The 18,188-nt window shown below is 35.2% G+C and overlaps 1 protein-coding gene across 4 annotated transcripts in view; it reads left to right on the forward strand.

Annotated features, from left to right (window-relative positions):
* Positions 1 to 18,188, forward strand: part of DPP10 (dipeptidyl peptidase like 10) — a 713,505-nt gene that overhangs the window by 574,270 nt on the left and 121,047 nt on the right. For all 4 annotated transcript variants that reach the window (XM_066280442.1, XM_066280446.1, XM_066280443.1 and 1 more), the window contains exon 8: positions 12,103 to 12,223. In XM_066280442.1, coding sequence (XP_066136539.1) covers positions 12,103 to 12,223 — 121 coding nt within the window. The remainder of the gene's footprint in view (positions 1 to 12,102; positions 12,224 to 18,188) is intronic.

The following is an 18,188-nucleotide window of genomic DNA, read 5'->3' on the forward strand; positions in this document are numbered from 1 at the left end:
AAGTACTATGCAATTGCAAGGGGATAAAATTTACTAAGGCCTTAAAGAGTAATTAATATGTAAGTTCTGAAACTGTACACTTTGCTGAGAACTTTAGCCTAAAGAATTTATCCTTTATCCTTTATGGAATGATGAGTAATAGAGTAATTGTTTAATTGGGCAATGTCACAGTGAAAGCACTGACAAGAAAATTTTCTTTTATCATTTCATTGGACATATGTGAGTGAGGAGAATGAAGGGAGGGACACCTGTGGCCAACACAAAACATAAATTTCTAAGAATCAGCAATCACTCTTTTTAAACATCCTCTTACATGCTTTTATCCACAAAACAAAAGCTTATTAAAGCAGACTGTCTTGTAGCTACACATACTCACAGTAGGGTTAGCGACACTGCACTGTAGCGGTGTCTTCAGCGATTACTGAAGCACGAGCGATAGCCATTTCTGTGGGAGTTGGTGGTGGGGGATAACAGGGACATATTTTTAATGTGTTTTTTTTATTCTGTATTCCAAGTTATGCTTGAATTTAAATCATCCTTATCCTCAGCTCACCATTGGTTCAATTAAATTTGACATAAGAACATTAACTAGAATAAACAAATGAATTCTGGACACAGACATTTCATTTCTAAGACCAAGTTTCTATGGTCATTTTACTGATATCCAGTATTTTTTGGAAGACAGTAAAACATGTTTGGATGTTTCTGCATTGCAAACAAAAACAAACAAATAAACACATATGTTTTCATTTGTGGCCAAAGATGCCTAGCAATGGCATGAAGTAGAATAAAGAGTTTGGAGCTGTAGGAAATGTGTATCAGAGATAGCCAAGGCTGGTTCCACCTCCTGCATTTTTCAATTTATTTTCTTATCAGCATGCCTATAACCTAGGAAGCATTAGGCACAAACCCATTGATAAGCATATGATAATTTCTTCTAGTCTCCATCAACCCCCCTTTATAGAATCTCTTTAAAAATTTTCCCCACTTGAAATAAAAAGAGTTACAATACAAATAAAAAACAAATTTTTTTAATATCAAAGGGTAAAGGCATATGCACCATGCTTTTTGCTAATCTTTGTATAAATGAGAGAGATGACACCTAGCTGGAAAAAAGAGGGGTTAACTCAGCTTGCACCTACAATAAATAAGAGGTTGAAGGTTAAACTGTTGCGTGCCACCTAGCAAGTAAGATTTCTGGAAGTACACAGGAGAATCGGTTAGGTTCATTTCAAGAGAAAATGAATTTATGAAAAAGATTGGAAACTCTAGGACTGGAAAACCAGCAGGAGCCATGAAAATCCAGGCACCACCGGACACAGGAATGTGTTTAATAAAATGTGATGAGGATGCTGCATCTGGCAACTGCTTCAGCAGGCATTACTCCTCCACCCTTGCTGGACCCTTGAGGATTCGCTGTTGCTCTTATGAATAATTTCTCAACTGCAACTTGGTTCCTTCAAGAATCAGTCAAAGGTGGAATCATGACCTACAGATGTTTAATCTGGATTTTTGTATTTATGGTTGGAGATTAGTCTCTACATTCCTGCAATACTTACATAATGCAAAAATCCTCCAAAATAAGGGGAATCAGATCTAAATGGTCAAATAAGGGAAAATATATACACAATCTTGCTAATATGGAGAAACAGGATGTACAGTCCTTAACTTACCACCTTCAAATGCTTAAACTTTTTAGGATAACTTGATAACAAGGGTTCATTCTTCTCAAATTATGATAATATCTTTAATGACCAATTACTAGCTTCAATTTTTTTTTCAATATTGAGTATCTATGTATAGGTACATAGACCAACATCGATGAACAGATTTTGGCTTTGTTAATCCTTAGATCACCATGAGAGTGTTAATACCACTACTTTATAAATGAGGATATTAAGTATTAGAGAGGTTAAGTAAGTTAACTGCCCAATTTACAGAGAGCAGTGTAAGGCTTAGGTCTCATGTCTCTCTGATGGAAATCCTATTTTTCTACATATTTTGCTTTTAGTTTTCCATTTTAAGTTCTACTGCCATGACACATGTAAGAAAGTAACATTTTTCCCTAAATTAATGTTCTCACACATTGGTTTTATTTTCCCTTAACTGCCACATTGACATTGATTTGTATATACTTGTATTAGAAATCTCATTATAGTGTAAGGTCTTGTTTTTATATACCTCGGGCTTAGCACAGTGCCTAATACAGTGTGTCCGTAAAGTCATGGTTCACTTTTGACTGGTCACAGGAAAGCAACAAAAGACAAAAGAAATGTGAAATCTGCACCAAATAAAAGGATAACTCTCCCAGTTTCATACCTATTCAGTGCAGTTCGATGTGGGCTCATGCACAGATTTTTTAGGGCTCCTTTGGTAGCTATCCCGTAGAGCCTCTACAGACTCATCACTGACTGATGGCCTACCAGAACGGGGTTTCTCCACCAAACTGCCGGTTTCCTTCCTTCAACTGCTTATCCCACCAACTAATGTTATTCCTATGTGGTGGCGCTTCGTTATAAACGTGCCGATATTCACGTTGCACTTTGGTCACGGATTCAAATTTAGCAAGCCACAGAACACACTGAACTTTCCTCTGTACCGTCCACATCTTGACTGGCATGCCCGTGGGCTGTTCTGCTATATACATGGTGTTACATCATCATCTGCACAGCGTCATCATCTGCACATGCACACATGCTGTCACATCATCCTACAGAAACTAGGAGGGTTTTCCTTTTATTTGGTGCAGATTTCACATTTCTATTGTCTTTTGTTGCTTTCCTGTGACCAGTCAAAAGTGCACCATGACTTTACGGACACACTGTATATAAGCAATGACAGATACATATTCAGTTTATGGTGGGGGACTATAAGAAGGGACCTAAGGCAAGAAAATGGTTATGAAGGAAAAATGACAGAAATGAAAGTAGAAAGAGGAGGAAAGGAATATACAAGGACTAGATAATACACTATTCTCTGCATTTTGACACATATACATCAATACATATGAATATTAAGACTATATGACTTTTGGTGAGGGGTATGCAACACAATAAAATGTCAAAATAACCTGGAGATGTTTTCTCTGAACCTCTGTACCCTGATTGATTAATGTCACCCCATTAAAATTAATAAAAAAAGAATTTAAGAATATTTTTAATGGTATAATAATGTTGATGCCTGTCTTCTATAGGTCCCAGTTTATTACCTGGGGCCTATAAGTATTTTTTTATTAAAATTTTCTATTATCACAATGATTGATTTATCATAAGATTTCTTATTCTAAAGGAGAAAAGTGGACTCTGATTGAACCAAGAAATTCTATACACTTCATTTATTGGAGTTGGTCTTCAGTTATTTCTTTGTTAACTTTTATCTGCTATCCATTTTTCTTCAAAATTAAAGTATGGATCAAAGGACTTTAGAACTGGGAAGCAACTTACATAATTATGAATTTAAGACAAAGGGTTATATTTCACTTCTTTGAAAATGTGTAATGTTCTATAAAGACTTTAAGAAATAAGGACTTTTTGAAAGGACTTCCTGATATGAATAATTGCAAACGTCTAGGAATGAGACGTCTCTGATAGTGATTCTGTCTCCAGAATGTCAGGGGCTGGTGCAAAGGTGACATGAATGATTTGAGAAATTTTTTTCTATATCCCAGTGATGACCCCACAGAGCAATGGAAGCAGTACTCAATCACCCACAGAGAGATTTATTCAAAGTCAAAATGTTAGAGGTAATCAAACTACTTAACTTGTGTTCAGAGATTTACTTTGCATTATATAAGGGGACACTTAGAATTTATTGCATACTGGGAAATTAAAGAAACAGAATTTTTATAAAATTGAATGATGTACTGTCACTTTCCGTAATTTATTTATAGTCTTTATGGTGGTATTTTAAATGAATTATTACTAATAGAAATTCTTCAAAATATTTAGCTTCTTTAAGTTTAACATACATGCCCCAAATATTCAGAGCTAATCCTTGTGAATGCTCCCATCTATCCAGTATCCAAAGTAGAAACAGAACATTGTTTTTATCCCGGAAGCCCTTGTTCATGCTTTGCCAGTCACTACTTTCTCCTGACTTGTAACATCATAACTGACTATTATATAATAAATAGCACTACTCTGAGCATTCTGATTGTGTCTCTTGAGATATATATTTATCCATATATCTGTGTTAGGTATATACAGACATGGATATCTTTATGGGTATTTAGACATATTTATATACATTTGTGTTAAGTAACAGGCAATCTCCAGATATAGAATGGCTTGGTTTACATATTTTCAATTTTACAATAGTGCAAAATTGATCCTCATTCAGTAGAAACTATTTTGAATGTGTATCATTTCCTGGTTGCGACACTTCCTCATGACGCTGGAAGCCGCAGCGAGCCACTGCTCCCAGACAGGCCCGCCATCGTGAGGGCGAGCAGCCAGCACTCTACAATGTACTGTGCTACTGCTCATTTTGGATGTTGGTTCTGAGCTAAGCTAAGCCATGCTGTTTGGTAGGTTAAGTGAATTAAATGCATTTTGACAATGTTATTTTCAATTTATGATTTTTTTTCTGGATGTAGCCCCATTGTAAGGTGAGGAGTGTCTGTACCTTAGAAGGACTTGCTTAGTCACATAGTTATACATATGTTCTGCTTTGGTAAAAACTGCAAGAGAGATGTACAAAGTGACTGTACTAACTTACTCTTCCACCAGAAGTACAGGAGTGTTCCAGTTGATTTAGATCCTTGTCAATGGCTCTTATTTTCATTTTAGCCTTTCTAATTGTAAAACCAAAATACTCTGATATTATTGTCTACTTATATTCTTTTATGTTACCAAAAATATATGAGTAGTATTAATCAAAATAAGGAATTTTTATTTATAAGTTTATACTTCAAGGCCCTAAATAATTGTTCAAAATGTTTTCTAGACTGAAATGTTGCATATTACTGAGAAAGGAAAATTTTACTTTAACTTCAATGGAACTAGATACATAAAGAAATATGGCTATTAAATATTTTAATCTTTTTTATTTATTAAAAATTTTAAATATATCACATCTTTAGTGTTTGATGGAATTCAAGGTGGCCTATTCTTACACTCTCTTGATAAGAAGTGATATGTATAATTATATTTTAATACTGTTCATTTAATAAAATAAGACTTATTTATTGAAGCATGATACCTACTGTCCCTCAGAATGACTCTAAGTAACTGAAAATCTCCCTTTTATCATTTATTTCCAAATAATATTACATTGAATTTATTTTAATAACATAGTTTAATTTAAAACTTTTAATAAATTGATAGCTGTCATGATTAGAAATTAAAAATCTGTCTCTGGTAAAGTAAAAGGCAAAGGTTCCACACAAATTTTGAGGCCAGTGTTGGATCATAGGGAATGATGATGTTGGAATATGGTTGATGAGCCAGAAGGAGTGGAAAGGAGCCCAGGATTTGGCTATCTGAGTGCTCAGAGTCTCTAAGCACATGGAAATATAGAAGAACTGTAAATGATCTGAAGGGCCTGAAACTGGTATGAAAAACTGAAATGTTTGATTCTGGAGAGTGAAACTTAAAAGGATCCAAGTAAGATATAGTAAAACATTGGTACTAGTATTTATAAACATTTTAGACATAAGCAGAAAGTCATACATTAGGAATAATAACTTTATTCTGATAATTATTATTCCTAGGAATCAGAATATTTGAATTATTCTTCTGCCTACAGTCCCCAATCCACTTTCTGTTCTGTTATTGCCATCAATTATTTGCCTAAATATTTTGCTAATTATTTATTCATAAACAACTTAGAATGTCAGTTACTGAAAAAGTGGGGTTCAAACTGTTTGGCCAGAACAAGATGTATCTGCATCTTAACAAGTTCTCCTGATGTCTCCATAGTTGTTCAAATTTGGCTTTGGTTCATTCTGTTCCCTCAGCCTGGCACTCTTTCCCTCTGCCTTCTTCATCCTGTGAAATCACTCCTTGTCCTTTATGGCACAACTTAGACTCAATATCTTTAAAAGTTACCTTGAACCAAATCCCCTACCAACCCTACCATTTATGGCTAAACCCTGTAATATGTGTTCCTGTCCCCATCACTGGGTTTTAGAAGTCTCTCACATGAAATTATAACCTAACTGAATGAAGCCTGGGACTACACATTAAAAATCTTTGTAACCCCAGACACATTTTGCAGAGTACTCTAATAACATATTGTAAGTTGGCTTTTAAAGGTTTGGAGAATTAATCAAAAATATTTCATTTATGGGACATACTTATGCAAAAAAAAATGGGAGAGAGTGAGAAATGGATGACTAAAGTGAAAGGGAATATAATCACTACTATTGTGATGTTTGCGCAGTGACTGATTATTGCTAGAATTAGTGAGGTGATCACATTGTAAGGTATTAAAGTGTCAAATCCATACACTGTATACCTCAAAGTAATTTATATAATATATTGTATACCAACTCTACTTAAATATTTTAAAAAGTAAAAACAACAACAACAACTAATTCTCTACTAGAGTTTATTTGCTTTTCCCCCCTCTATAGGATATAGGTAATGTCTGGAGACATTTTTGGTGGTCACACTGAGCAGAGGGGCTGCTGCTACCAACATCAAATATCTAGAAGTGAGAGATAGTGTTGATCGTTCCACAAATTCAGGGCAAGTCTTCCCCAACAATGAAATATCTAGTCTGAATGGAAAAAGTATCCAGGTTGAAAAATCCTGCTCTGAGTTATTAAAACACTCTTATTATCATGTTTCAAATTGAAAAAATTAAACACCTACTGTTTATGTAACCCACGTATCAGACTAGTTTCTGTATAATTATCATCATTTTTATTAGTACTGAAATGAATATCTGTACTTCATTTATAAATACACTAATTGTGGAATTTGCATACAAGAATACATGTGATCAAGTCTTTTTAGTATATTTTATACTTTGTGTATTTTCTAGGCTTTTCTATTTGACTATATGTTTTCCACTTCTGTCTCTCTCATTGGGCATCTACCTTCTAACACATATACCTATATTAAAGGCAAGCATGTATTTCTCCATAGTTATAATCTCTACATATATATTATGTAAATTACTGTAGTTCCCTCATGTAATTGTATCTATTTATAAACTGTCAGTGAGCCACTGTTGCTGAAGCTGCTGTGCTGGAGTCACTGATAGAGGCGAATGTCTTTCGTTCCTAGCTAGCAGCTCTCTCCTCTTTGCACACTACTAGAAGATAAGAAGACAAGTCTGCCAAAGAGTCTTGGAAATGTAGATCTCAGCCTTCTCTGCCCCACAGTATTAAAGACTATGGAGGGCAGGCACGGGGATGAGGACTGGTAGACAATATCTAATATAATCTGTTGGTGAGACTCCTGCTAGTATATATTTACTAGTATTCTCATTGGTGTACAAAAATGGGTTCATGTAGAGTCATTATTTTCATTTGGTGTTTTTTGTAACTTCACAATATCTTAATGAACTTTCTCCATTTAGCTCTTGTGGCATTAATTTATTCTCCTCAAAGCCTGACTATAATCACACAAGTAGATGAGTCATAATCCATCCAGGCATTCACTTTCATGGGTTTTCACCTTGACTCTTCTGTTTGGCCATCATAAACACTGCTGAAATAAATGTCACGCTCTTCATCATTTTCTACAGATTGCTACTTTTTTTTTCCTAGAAGACAGGGTCCCAAGTTTGGGATTGCTAATGAGGTAGAATATGTTTTGTTCTCAATTTTATATTGCTTTCTTGTATACCCACATGTCCATAACATGGTATACTTTCACTATCCATGTAGGAAAATACCCCTTTCAGCACATTTCTGCCAACGACATGTTATCTGTAATAGTTTATCATTATCTTTTATTCCCAAAATAAAATCGCAGTGGAAGGCAAACCAAATACAATCTCAACTTGATTGTAAATTTATAGATTCTCTTACATCATTACAATGTATAGGGATTTTTGAATAATTCACTGTTTTCTAATGTAAAATTATCAGGAAAATCACTTAAATTGGTGAAGGTGAAATAACAGTAATATTTCAGCTAAAATAGATCTAATGTTCAATTACATTTTTGTTTTATTTTATTTAATTATTTTTTCTTTTAAGTTGGCTAAAAGTTTGGGAAAGTCTGCTCTGTTTGCCTCAGATGTCTCTGATAAAATCAATCACAAAAAGCTCATTTACATTGTGATTACGCTCAACATCTTAATGACTTTTAACATCATGTCTTCCTTTCTTGCTCTATGCATATTACAGCTTGACTGGGGTGGGAAGAGTTCCATCCATGCCTATTTACCACCATCTGAAGCATTGCTGGTTGTTTTGACAGGGAGAGAGAAGGCAGAAAATTGAAAATTAGCTCTCAAAATATTCTGCCCAGCAATGACATATATTGTGTCTAATCACTTGGTAATTAGCAATATTAACTAACACTTATTCAAATGAATTCTTGGAGCATTTATTTACATACTTCTCAATTTGTCATGATTCAGCTTGTAGAATTTTAGTTGTTTTACTTTGATCTTAGTGGTGACTTTACTAATTTTGAATTATTCTGTAAGTATATTAACATCCTTAATTTTGAAAACTGGGTAGGTAGTTGGCTTGTTCTATAGGTTGAAGAGTTAAATGGTCGAATAACTACCCATTTTATATTTGATATACTGGTCAGGTGGCTTATTGAAAGAAGTGATTAATGGCATCAAAAATATTATGACAGTTTAATCAGTAACAGGATAAATGGCACTAGTGGTTGTCATATTTTCAGTGTGATTGAAAACTAGCTGCAGCCCTTGATTATTGCCATTTGGATCCAGTTTAATGTCATCACAGCACCCATATTGTACCTGAGAATCCTTGCAGTCCTCATATTGCTAAAGTAATGCTGAGAGTTTGTGATTGTTCTCTGAAACTATACAATTCAAGGAAAAACCTTGGTAATTGAAAGGGGTTAGGAGATTATAAATGTACATTTTTATGAGGCAGCAAGTAATTTTGTCCACAGAAAAATGATCTTTTGGACAATGTATGGTATTGCAGCTTTGAACGAATTACATTAAAATTCTGATTACATAGTGCTTGTTCATTTACATTGAAGCAGATGTCAGTTTCATATGGATTCTGAATATCATCCAATCTGTTCTTCAAACATAAATGTAATTACTAGTCAATGATTTTGGATAATTTATACATCTGCTGAAACCGTGAAGGTTTTAGTAATTATTTTGACTTAGAGTTTGTTCCCTTCAGAAACCAGATTTGGGACAATATTACCTTGCATTAAGTCACTCTTACTGCTAATAATAATAGCCAAGTGTGCTTCAGTAGCTTGGGTGTGGATGGTCTGAACTGTCATTAGTCACAAATCCTAATCAGGAGGTTCAGATCCAAAAAAAGGGGATTTTGTCCAAAAAAGGAATATTTTGTCTCCTTATTTTATATATTGTTTGTGAAATGCAAAGAGGGGTAGTATGCAAAAGATGTAAAACTTAAGCTTTAGATGGCTAGCATACATTTAATTTTTTGTTTTGTTATGAGGGATTAAAATTAATTTCCATCAAGTTTTGTTTTTTTTACAGGGCCAGAGAGAGAGTCAGAGAGAGGGATAGATAGGGACAGACAGACAGGAACGGAGAGAGAGATGAGAAGCATCAATCATCAGTTTCTCGTTGCGACACCTTAGTTGTTCATTGATTGCCTTCTCATATGTGCCTTGACCACGGGCCTTCAGCAGACTGAGTAACCCCTTGCTGGAGCCAGCGACCTTGGGTCCAAGCTGGTGAGCTTTTTGCTCAAACCAGATGAGCCGCACTCAAGCTGGCGACCTTGGGGTCTCGAACCTGTGTCCTCTGCATCCCAGTCTGACACTCTATCCACTGCGCCACCGCCTGGTCAGGCAACTTCCATCCATTTTTAAGACACTGGAGATATACTTTTTAAACTTTTGACAAAATGTAACCCATATATTTTAAATAATAAGTTTATTATTTATTTTCTATTATCAACTGAAAACTTTCTAAATGACATGAAAGCAGTAAATACTATTTGTTAATACCCCTTCTCCTCCATCTCAATGTAGCACTATCACTACTGCTGGTACAATTCTATGACTACTCCTAATAAATTACATATTAATATAATTTGTAGCCTGACTAAGTGGTGAGACAGTGGATAGAACATTGGCCTGGGACATAGAGGACCCAGGTTCAAAATCCCAAGGTCGCTGGCTTGAATGTGGGCTCTTCTGGCTTGAACATGGGCTCACCAGCTTGAGCATGGGGTCATTCTGTCATAGACATGACCCATGGTCATCACTGACTTGAGCCCAAGGTCACTCGCTCTGCTGTAGTCCCTAGATCAAGTCACATGTAAGAACACAATCAATGAACGACTAAGGGCTGCAAGGAAGAATGGATGCTTCTCATCTCCCTTCCTGCCTGTCTGTCCTTGTCTGTCCCTCTCTCTTGTCTGTCTCTCCGTCTCTTACTAAAAAAAGAAAATGTAATTTGTAGTACTGGTCAATAGTTTGGGATAATTTACACATCAGCTGAAGCCTTGGAGGTTTGTTTTGACTGAGTCTGTAACTGCTAAAAAGTTTGGGATATCGAGGTCAGCTTTGTTCTAGTGATAGTCTTATGTGCTGTATGTTCTATATCCATCATCCTATTCATTCTTTTCAAAAGATATCTAAGGTAGGAGTGAGACATATGCATTTAATAAGGGAGAGGACTAAGATTTAGAAAGCTTATGAAAATTATCCAAATCACTGAGATTTTAAATTTAGAATGCCTGATTATAAAACACACACTTTTAAACACCCTGTTATAGATTTCTTTCTTCCCTCTTGCCAAATTCTTTTTATTCTATTAACAGTCTCACTTGTAATATAAATGTCAGGTCATGGTGGAATGATTAATTAAATACTCTGTTAAATGTTTGCAAAATCAACAGAATATCAATAATATTTTCTGGATATTAACATTGCTTTCTTTACTGTGCACACCAAGATTATAAATCTAGTCCCTCATAATTCATCAGCAGTTATGTCAGTTCTTATGTTTGCTCTGTTTGCTCTTATAATGATCTTATAGCATGCTGGAACACAGGGGTACTATGCCAGCTTTCACATTCTGAGTAGAATGTTCCATCTAAATAACAATTTGGCTTGCAGTGGACAATAATCTATTTCCCCCAATATGTGGATCAAACAAGAGTCTGTGAAGGTTATATTATCACATAGGCTGGAAGTTTTAAATGATTATTATTAACAATATTTTCAAGTTGGTTATAAATAATTTTATTCTGAATTATCTCTACAAATGACAACATTGTGTGTACAGACAGTGTCTAATTTCCACTGTTGTTCCTGTTGCTGGAACTGGTTTTGTGGATATTATTTTGGAAGACTGTGATGTGTTCAAATTAAAGCTCTTTCTTGAACCCTCATGCACGAGGTGCATATCACTGCTCTTCTATTTGGGAAAGACATGCCAGAAAAGTTTGGGACACAATGAGGTATGTTCACTTCTCAGTTAAAGAAGATTTGCCTTTCATTTTACCAGTGGATCTGTGTGTCAAGCTAGATAGAATCAGAGAGATTCTGTAAAAATTACTTTATTGATCACAAAATGCATTTTTATAAAAGTAAAGACCCAAAATTGAAGTCTTTCAATCATTCATTCGCTCTTACTAAAATGGTATGTAGTATAGTTATTCATCTCTTAAGCATACAAAATGTTATCTCAAACCCAAACCAATTTTGAGGTAAGAGAAATTGTTAAGTAGATGAAAAATTATAGAAAATATGATTTTAAAAGTTTCAATACCAAGTATTATGTAATTTCTAAGTGATGATTTGATATTGATATAAGGAAAGAAACAGCCATTAATAATTAAAAGCAATACAAATATATGCATTACATAAAGGCAAAGTGAAAGCAGGCAAATAAAACACTTAGCTTTTTCAGCTGTTGTTCTATAATAAAAAAATGTTTAAAAAAAGGTTTTCTAATATATTGGGTTTTTGGTTTGTTTCTTTTACATGTTTCCTGATCCAGATTTATATTTTTGAAAATAATATCTACTATCAACCTGATATAAAGAGCAGTTCATTGCGACTAACATCTTCTGGAAAAGAAGGAATTATTTTTAATGGGATTGCTGACTGGTTATATGAAGGTGAGTTGAATAGATTTAGTTTTAAAAGAACATAAATGACATATTTAGATACAATATTGCTAAGAAATATCTGTTTGTTCCAGAACAATGCTTTCAGCAGCATTTCTTCTTCTCATTTCTTCTCAAAGTTGCCTTCATACTTTGTTATCTTTGCATGTGCTCATATTTTGACTGGTTGTGACTTACATCTACTTACATGATTCTGCTTTTGGAGATTTTATATATATTTATATATAATATATATAATCTCCAAACCTATATATACATTTTGTTCAGGCTATAGCCATAGATTTTATTTTTTGTAATGCTTAACTAATGAAAGTGAATAATCACCTTACAGCATTAGGGAATTAGATGTTGAATTTTTCTGACTCTGGAAAAGAAGAAACAAAATCTTTACTGCTCAGAAAGTACATGGAAGCCATATGATTTGAGTTATTTCTATTAAGAACATTCTATCACTTTTTATTAACCATTATATAAGGAGGGAAATAAAACCTACCTAAAGAATTATTTGCAGTAACTATTGAACTAAGTTTAAATAATAACTGATGATATAAAAAGTACTCAGATGATGCAAACCTCTATCCAGATTGATTATGAACCAGTTGTCAGCTGAGTTATAGGAACAGATTTCCTGGGGAAGGCTCAAAGCTCAAGTTTACACCTAGGTTTCAGACTCCACAGCTGATTTTGGCAAAATATGTCAAGATTTAAACTAAGTTCAACTATTTTAGTAGAAGTTATAAACCTAAGTATTACTCACAAAATACTATTTCTGGAACAACATTGGCAAATGCAATCTCTCTACTTGAGTCAATAATCATAATTCTGTAAAAAAATGTAAATTATTTATATCATGTATTTCTTCATCCATTTTTTTTTCATTTAACAGATAGATATCATTGAAGACCTGCTATGTTCTAAGCACTTGTCTGGGTCTGAGGTACATCAGATAGCAAAACAAAGTATTGCTCTCAGGACCTTACATTACAAAACAAATTTTTTCTTGGTAGAGCTATTTCATCAAGAAAGAAATGTTGTAGCCCTTGATTTTTAGAATTGTATGTTTACACGTGTCTCTATACCTGTAATACATTTTGTGTATATGCTGACATCATATAATCAAAGATTTAAGAGGTCACAGTTTATCCCAAGTAGTAGTGGTAGTGGCTGTGAAAATAAAGATAATTATGCTATCAGATCTAAAAAAGAAAAATGAAATACCAAAATAGATAAGTAGGATTCTTTGGTTGAAAGTATCAGAAGCTAACTCAGTTATCAGAAATAACTTTCTTATTTCAAAAAGAAAAATTATTCGAAGGGCCTGGGTTGGCCCAGTGAATTGTAAAAACAGGTGGAGAACAAATATAAAACCTGGGTAGTTCTGGTAAACTAGGTAGCTGGAGGTAACCATCTCTTACCTAATGAGCTAGGTATTATATGTCCTTTTTTATCTTTAAAATATTGTTAGACAGTGTGAGCCCTGACAGATGAAGAAACCAAATCAATGCAGTATGTAGGTATTCAAATCACAGTAAACACAAAATTTTATGAAAGAACAAAGTAGAAAGACTTAGACCATTCTAGGGATTTGAAAATATTTCCTGAAAGAAAAACCTTTTGAATTCAGCCTGGAAGATTATGTGGAACACATAAGATGAAACTGGGAAGGAAAATCCAATCAAGAGTAAAAGTTTGCAGCCTGACCAGGTGGTGGCACAGTGGATAGAGCATTGGAGTAAGATGCATAGGACTCAGGTTGAAACCCCGAGTTCACTGGCTTGAGTGTGGTCTCATCCAGCTTGAGCATGGGATCCCTGGCTTGAGTGTGAGATCACAGACATGACCCCATGGTTGCTGGCGGCTTGAGCCCAAAGGTCACTGGCTTGATGCACAAGGTCACTGGCTTGAAGTCCAAGGTCACTGGCTTGAGCCCAAGGTCAATGGCTTGAGCAAGGGGTCACTCACTCTGCTGTATTCCCCACCCTCCACCAGTCAAGGCACTTATGAGAAAGCAGTCAATAAACAACTAAGGTGCCACAACAAAGAATTGATGCTTCTCATCTCTCTCCTTTCCTACCTGTCCCTCTCTCTGTCTCTGTCACAGAAGAAAAAAGAAAAAAAAAAGAATGAAAGCTTGCAAAAGCACAGTAGAGTTAATAAATAGTATAGTGAGAACTTAGGGAATTAAAATCTGCTTGTTAATATTCAGGCTTAAAATTTGAGAAAAGGAAGGCAGCAAGGACCACGAGATAGTGACCCTAAAAATAGTCTGGGATTTCAATTATTTTTCTGCTAAAAAATGGAGACACTAATAAACCTTTTTAATAACAGAGTATCAAGAGGAGGTCTTTCATATAAATAGAGCGTTTGGCTCCAGTGTGAAGCTGGGATTGAATGACAGAAAGAACTAGTGAACAGCAACAAGGTGTTTTCTCTGTGCTATCAAGAGACAGTGAGCAATGGGACTATGGTTAAAGGAGGAAGAAGGAGGGAACACTTTAAAATTGCTGAAGCAGTAAAGTAGGTAGATCTTTGTGGTTAAATGGACGGGGCAGTGGGAAGGCAAGGACGATTGTTTGACTTCTGGTCTGTGTCACTAGTAAATAGCGGTGACACAGTGAGCAGGCATTCATAAGCAGTAGCGGACTTCAGAGAAGAAAGGAATAGTTTAGTGGGAACATGGGTGCTTCATAGTACACTGGTGTGCTGTGTTGTGATAAATTGTGAACCTTAACATCAAAAACATTTTAAGTCCTCTGGAGGTATAGTCAGTGTAAACTGTACTAACTTGACCAATGATCCAGATGACTTTGGTCTCTGTCATTTAGGGAAGGCTTTATATAGATTATGGTATAACATTTTTAAGAAAATTGTAAGGAGAGAAGTTAAAGACCATTAACTCACAAATTAGGTTCTTTTTTTAATTAGAAAATAAAAATATATATAATTTGGGTTTAGAATGAATAGTGTGTTGGGGAATAGATAGGACAAACAGGTAACAAAAACTTTTGTGATGACATTGCAGGTCTGACACATTCCAAAGAGGAAATGGAAAAATTATAGCTTTTGCCATTCAAATTAAATGCAGTCACTTGGGCTCTTATGTTTTAAGTATACTAGGAAACTCCAGATGTGATTTAATCTTTGCAATGCTAGTACATCTAATCACTTATTGAAGAAATCAAGATTCAGGGAGGATGGCCGACTGGAGCATAGCCTCAGCTCATGAGAGGCATAGCTGGCATTTGAATGTATATCTTCAAAGCCAGTGCATAGTCCTACTCAGCTCTACCTGTCACATTGCAATGCCTTTGAGTATTCCCTATGGGACAACATACATTATGCACCTAAGCTGTTAGATTTCATTGGTCTCTTCCCTCAGCCAATGACTCTGAATACTACTGTTCATGGACTTGGGTCAATTCTGTGTTCATTCTGAGAGAAGGGACCTTTTTAGGCCCTGTCAATCTGCAAGTGTGGCTCTTGTTTCCAACCACAATCACTAATGTCAAGTCTTTAAAAGTCTTTAAAAGCATCATTTAAAAATGTCTTATCTTTATTTTTAATATTATTCAATTTCTAATGGTAGTAAAACAAATTAAATGTAATGTATCTTGAAAAGTTATTGAAGTACAAAGGAAAAATAAAGGGTTATGCTCAAAATAAAATATCATTTTAAATATAATTCACACAAAGTACCTCTAAAGTTATTCATTTAAATTAATGTACATAACATGGTAACTTCACTAAATGAAGTGTCAGATTAATGTTTCATTTAAAAAGTGTAAAATTTACTGTTGCCAAGTTTACAGCTTTGGAATCTTCCAGTGTTGAATCAATTAAATAGAATCAAAAAATTACTTTAAATTTTAGTTGTTTAATAAAATAATGAAACTAATATCTTTAAATGAATTATATTTAAGCATATTAAAATATCACTCATATTTTAAGCAAGTCTTCTTTGAAATTTATTCTCACAGTTATTGAGCACAAATATTTGTCAAGCATCTGAGAGCAATACAATGAGGAGTCAGGGTTTCTATGTTTTACGTACTTTCCAATTATTATAGTAAAAAACTAAACTATTATGTTGGAGCATGGTAAATAGAATTATATGTCAGTATACTAAATAGAAGTTTTATAAACTAAGTCTGATGGATGAGGGAATATTGGTAGCTTCATAGTGGACATGATCTGTGCATTGAGCTTTAAGAATGGCAAGAATAAACAATTGAGAGAAAGGAATTATTAGTATAAACAATATATCACCAAAATGTGATTTACTTTTTTTTTCTTTTTTAAAGAGACAGAAAGAGAGAGAGGGAGAGATAGGGACAGACAGACAGGAATGGAGAGAGATGAGAAGTATCAATCATTAGTTTTTTCGTTGAGACACCTTAGTTGTTTCTTGATTGCTTTCTCATATGTGCCTTAACTGGGGGGCTACAGCAGACCGAGTAACACCTTTCTCAAGCCAGTAACCTTGGGTCCAAGCTGGTGAGCTTTTTTTTGTTTTTGCTCAAACCAGATGAACCCGTGCTCAAACTGGCAACCTCAGGGTGTGAAACCTGGGTCCTCCGCATCCCAGTCTGATGCTCTATCCACTGCACCACCACCTGGTCAGGCTGATTACTTTTTTATTGTTTAATGAGAACAATGCAAAGTGCCTATTTTCACTGTATATTTTGCTTTTTCTTAGACACAGGAAGTCACAGTCATTTATTCACTGATTTCAACAAATATTTATTGAACACTTACTGACATTTCAATAAAGCTGAACTGTGACAGATAAACAAAGTTAGAGAAGCAGGTAGGGAAGCCAGAGGAAGATAAGATAATGGGCATTGCTGAGTCTCTGGGTAGCAAATGAGCTTAGGACTCCAAAGTGACTGTTGGATTTACTACCAGAACTTGACAAGAACAAATCAGTCAATTGGTGGCAACAGAAGCATGTTTGCAGTAGATGGAAGTGTAAGTGTGAAGTGAGAAAGCTATGAATAGAGACTATTCTTTCAACAAAGTTGACAGTGAGACTGGAAATTAGAGGGAAAAAATCAACCACAGACCCACAGGGCTAGCTAGCTTTAGGGTCCTCAGGAAGTCCTATCTGTATAAGTTGATAAACAACAAATGGATAAAATCAGCTTACTTTTCAGAACACAGTGGTTGTATATCAGTTTTCTGTAAGTGCTTTGGTCAAGGCTCTGTTTTTTAAGTGTCTGTGATATAAAACAACATGTGTTGAAAATTGCATCTGCTCTGCAGTGAGATTTTCTAAGTCAGTGTAATAAAGACAACAAAGAGCCCAACCTCCATTGAAATGGAATGGAATGCCACTTTTAAAAACACTTTGATTATAGACAAGATGGCAGCAGAGTAAGCAGACATATAAACTGCCATGTCCTAGGATCAAACTGGATTAAAAATTAATTTAAGAACAATCATTGTGAAAAACCAACTTTGGACTAAAAGAATAGGACTTAAAAAATAAGGAGCACAGAAGAAACCACTCAAAGACTGATAGGAAGTATGGGGACACAGTAGGGGCTCCCCCACTCCCAGGAGCGAGGAGTGGCTGAGGGTCCAGAGGGATTCTCACTTCGGGGAGAAAGACCCTGAGAGGCAGGAGTTCTAAGCCCCAGGATTGGAACCCCAGCCTAGAGACCCAGAAACTAGAAGAGACGACCTGACAGCATTGAGTGGGGAAAAGAGCAGGATTTTTTGTGTATGAGAAACAGCTTGCAAAGAAGTTAATGCAGTCTTAAAGGACCAGCACAGAAAATCTCGCTCACAGCCACTTACATGGTCTCTGGGGATGAGGAGAGCTGAGAGGACTGGTATTGTGTGAGGAGAGTGAGGGGATCAAGGCACAGGGACACAAAGGGTGACAGAGAGAAAAATAACTGTGCTGATACATTCTCCAGTACTGAGGTGGCCATATGCAGGAGGGGCACCCCCA

The sequence above is a fragment of the Saccopteryx bilineata genome, chromosome 5 (assembly GCF_036850765.1).
Source record: "Saccopteryx bilineata isolate mSacBil1 chromosome 5, mSacBil1_pri_phased_curated, whole genome shotgun sequence".
Taxonomy (NCBI): domain Eukaryota; kingdom Metazoa; phylum Chordata; class Mammalia; order Chiroptera; family Emballonuridae; genus Saccopteryx; species Saccopteryx bilineata.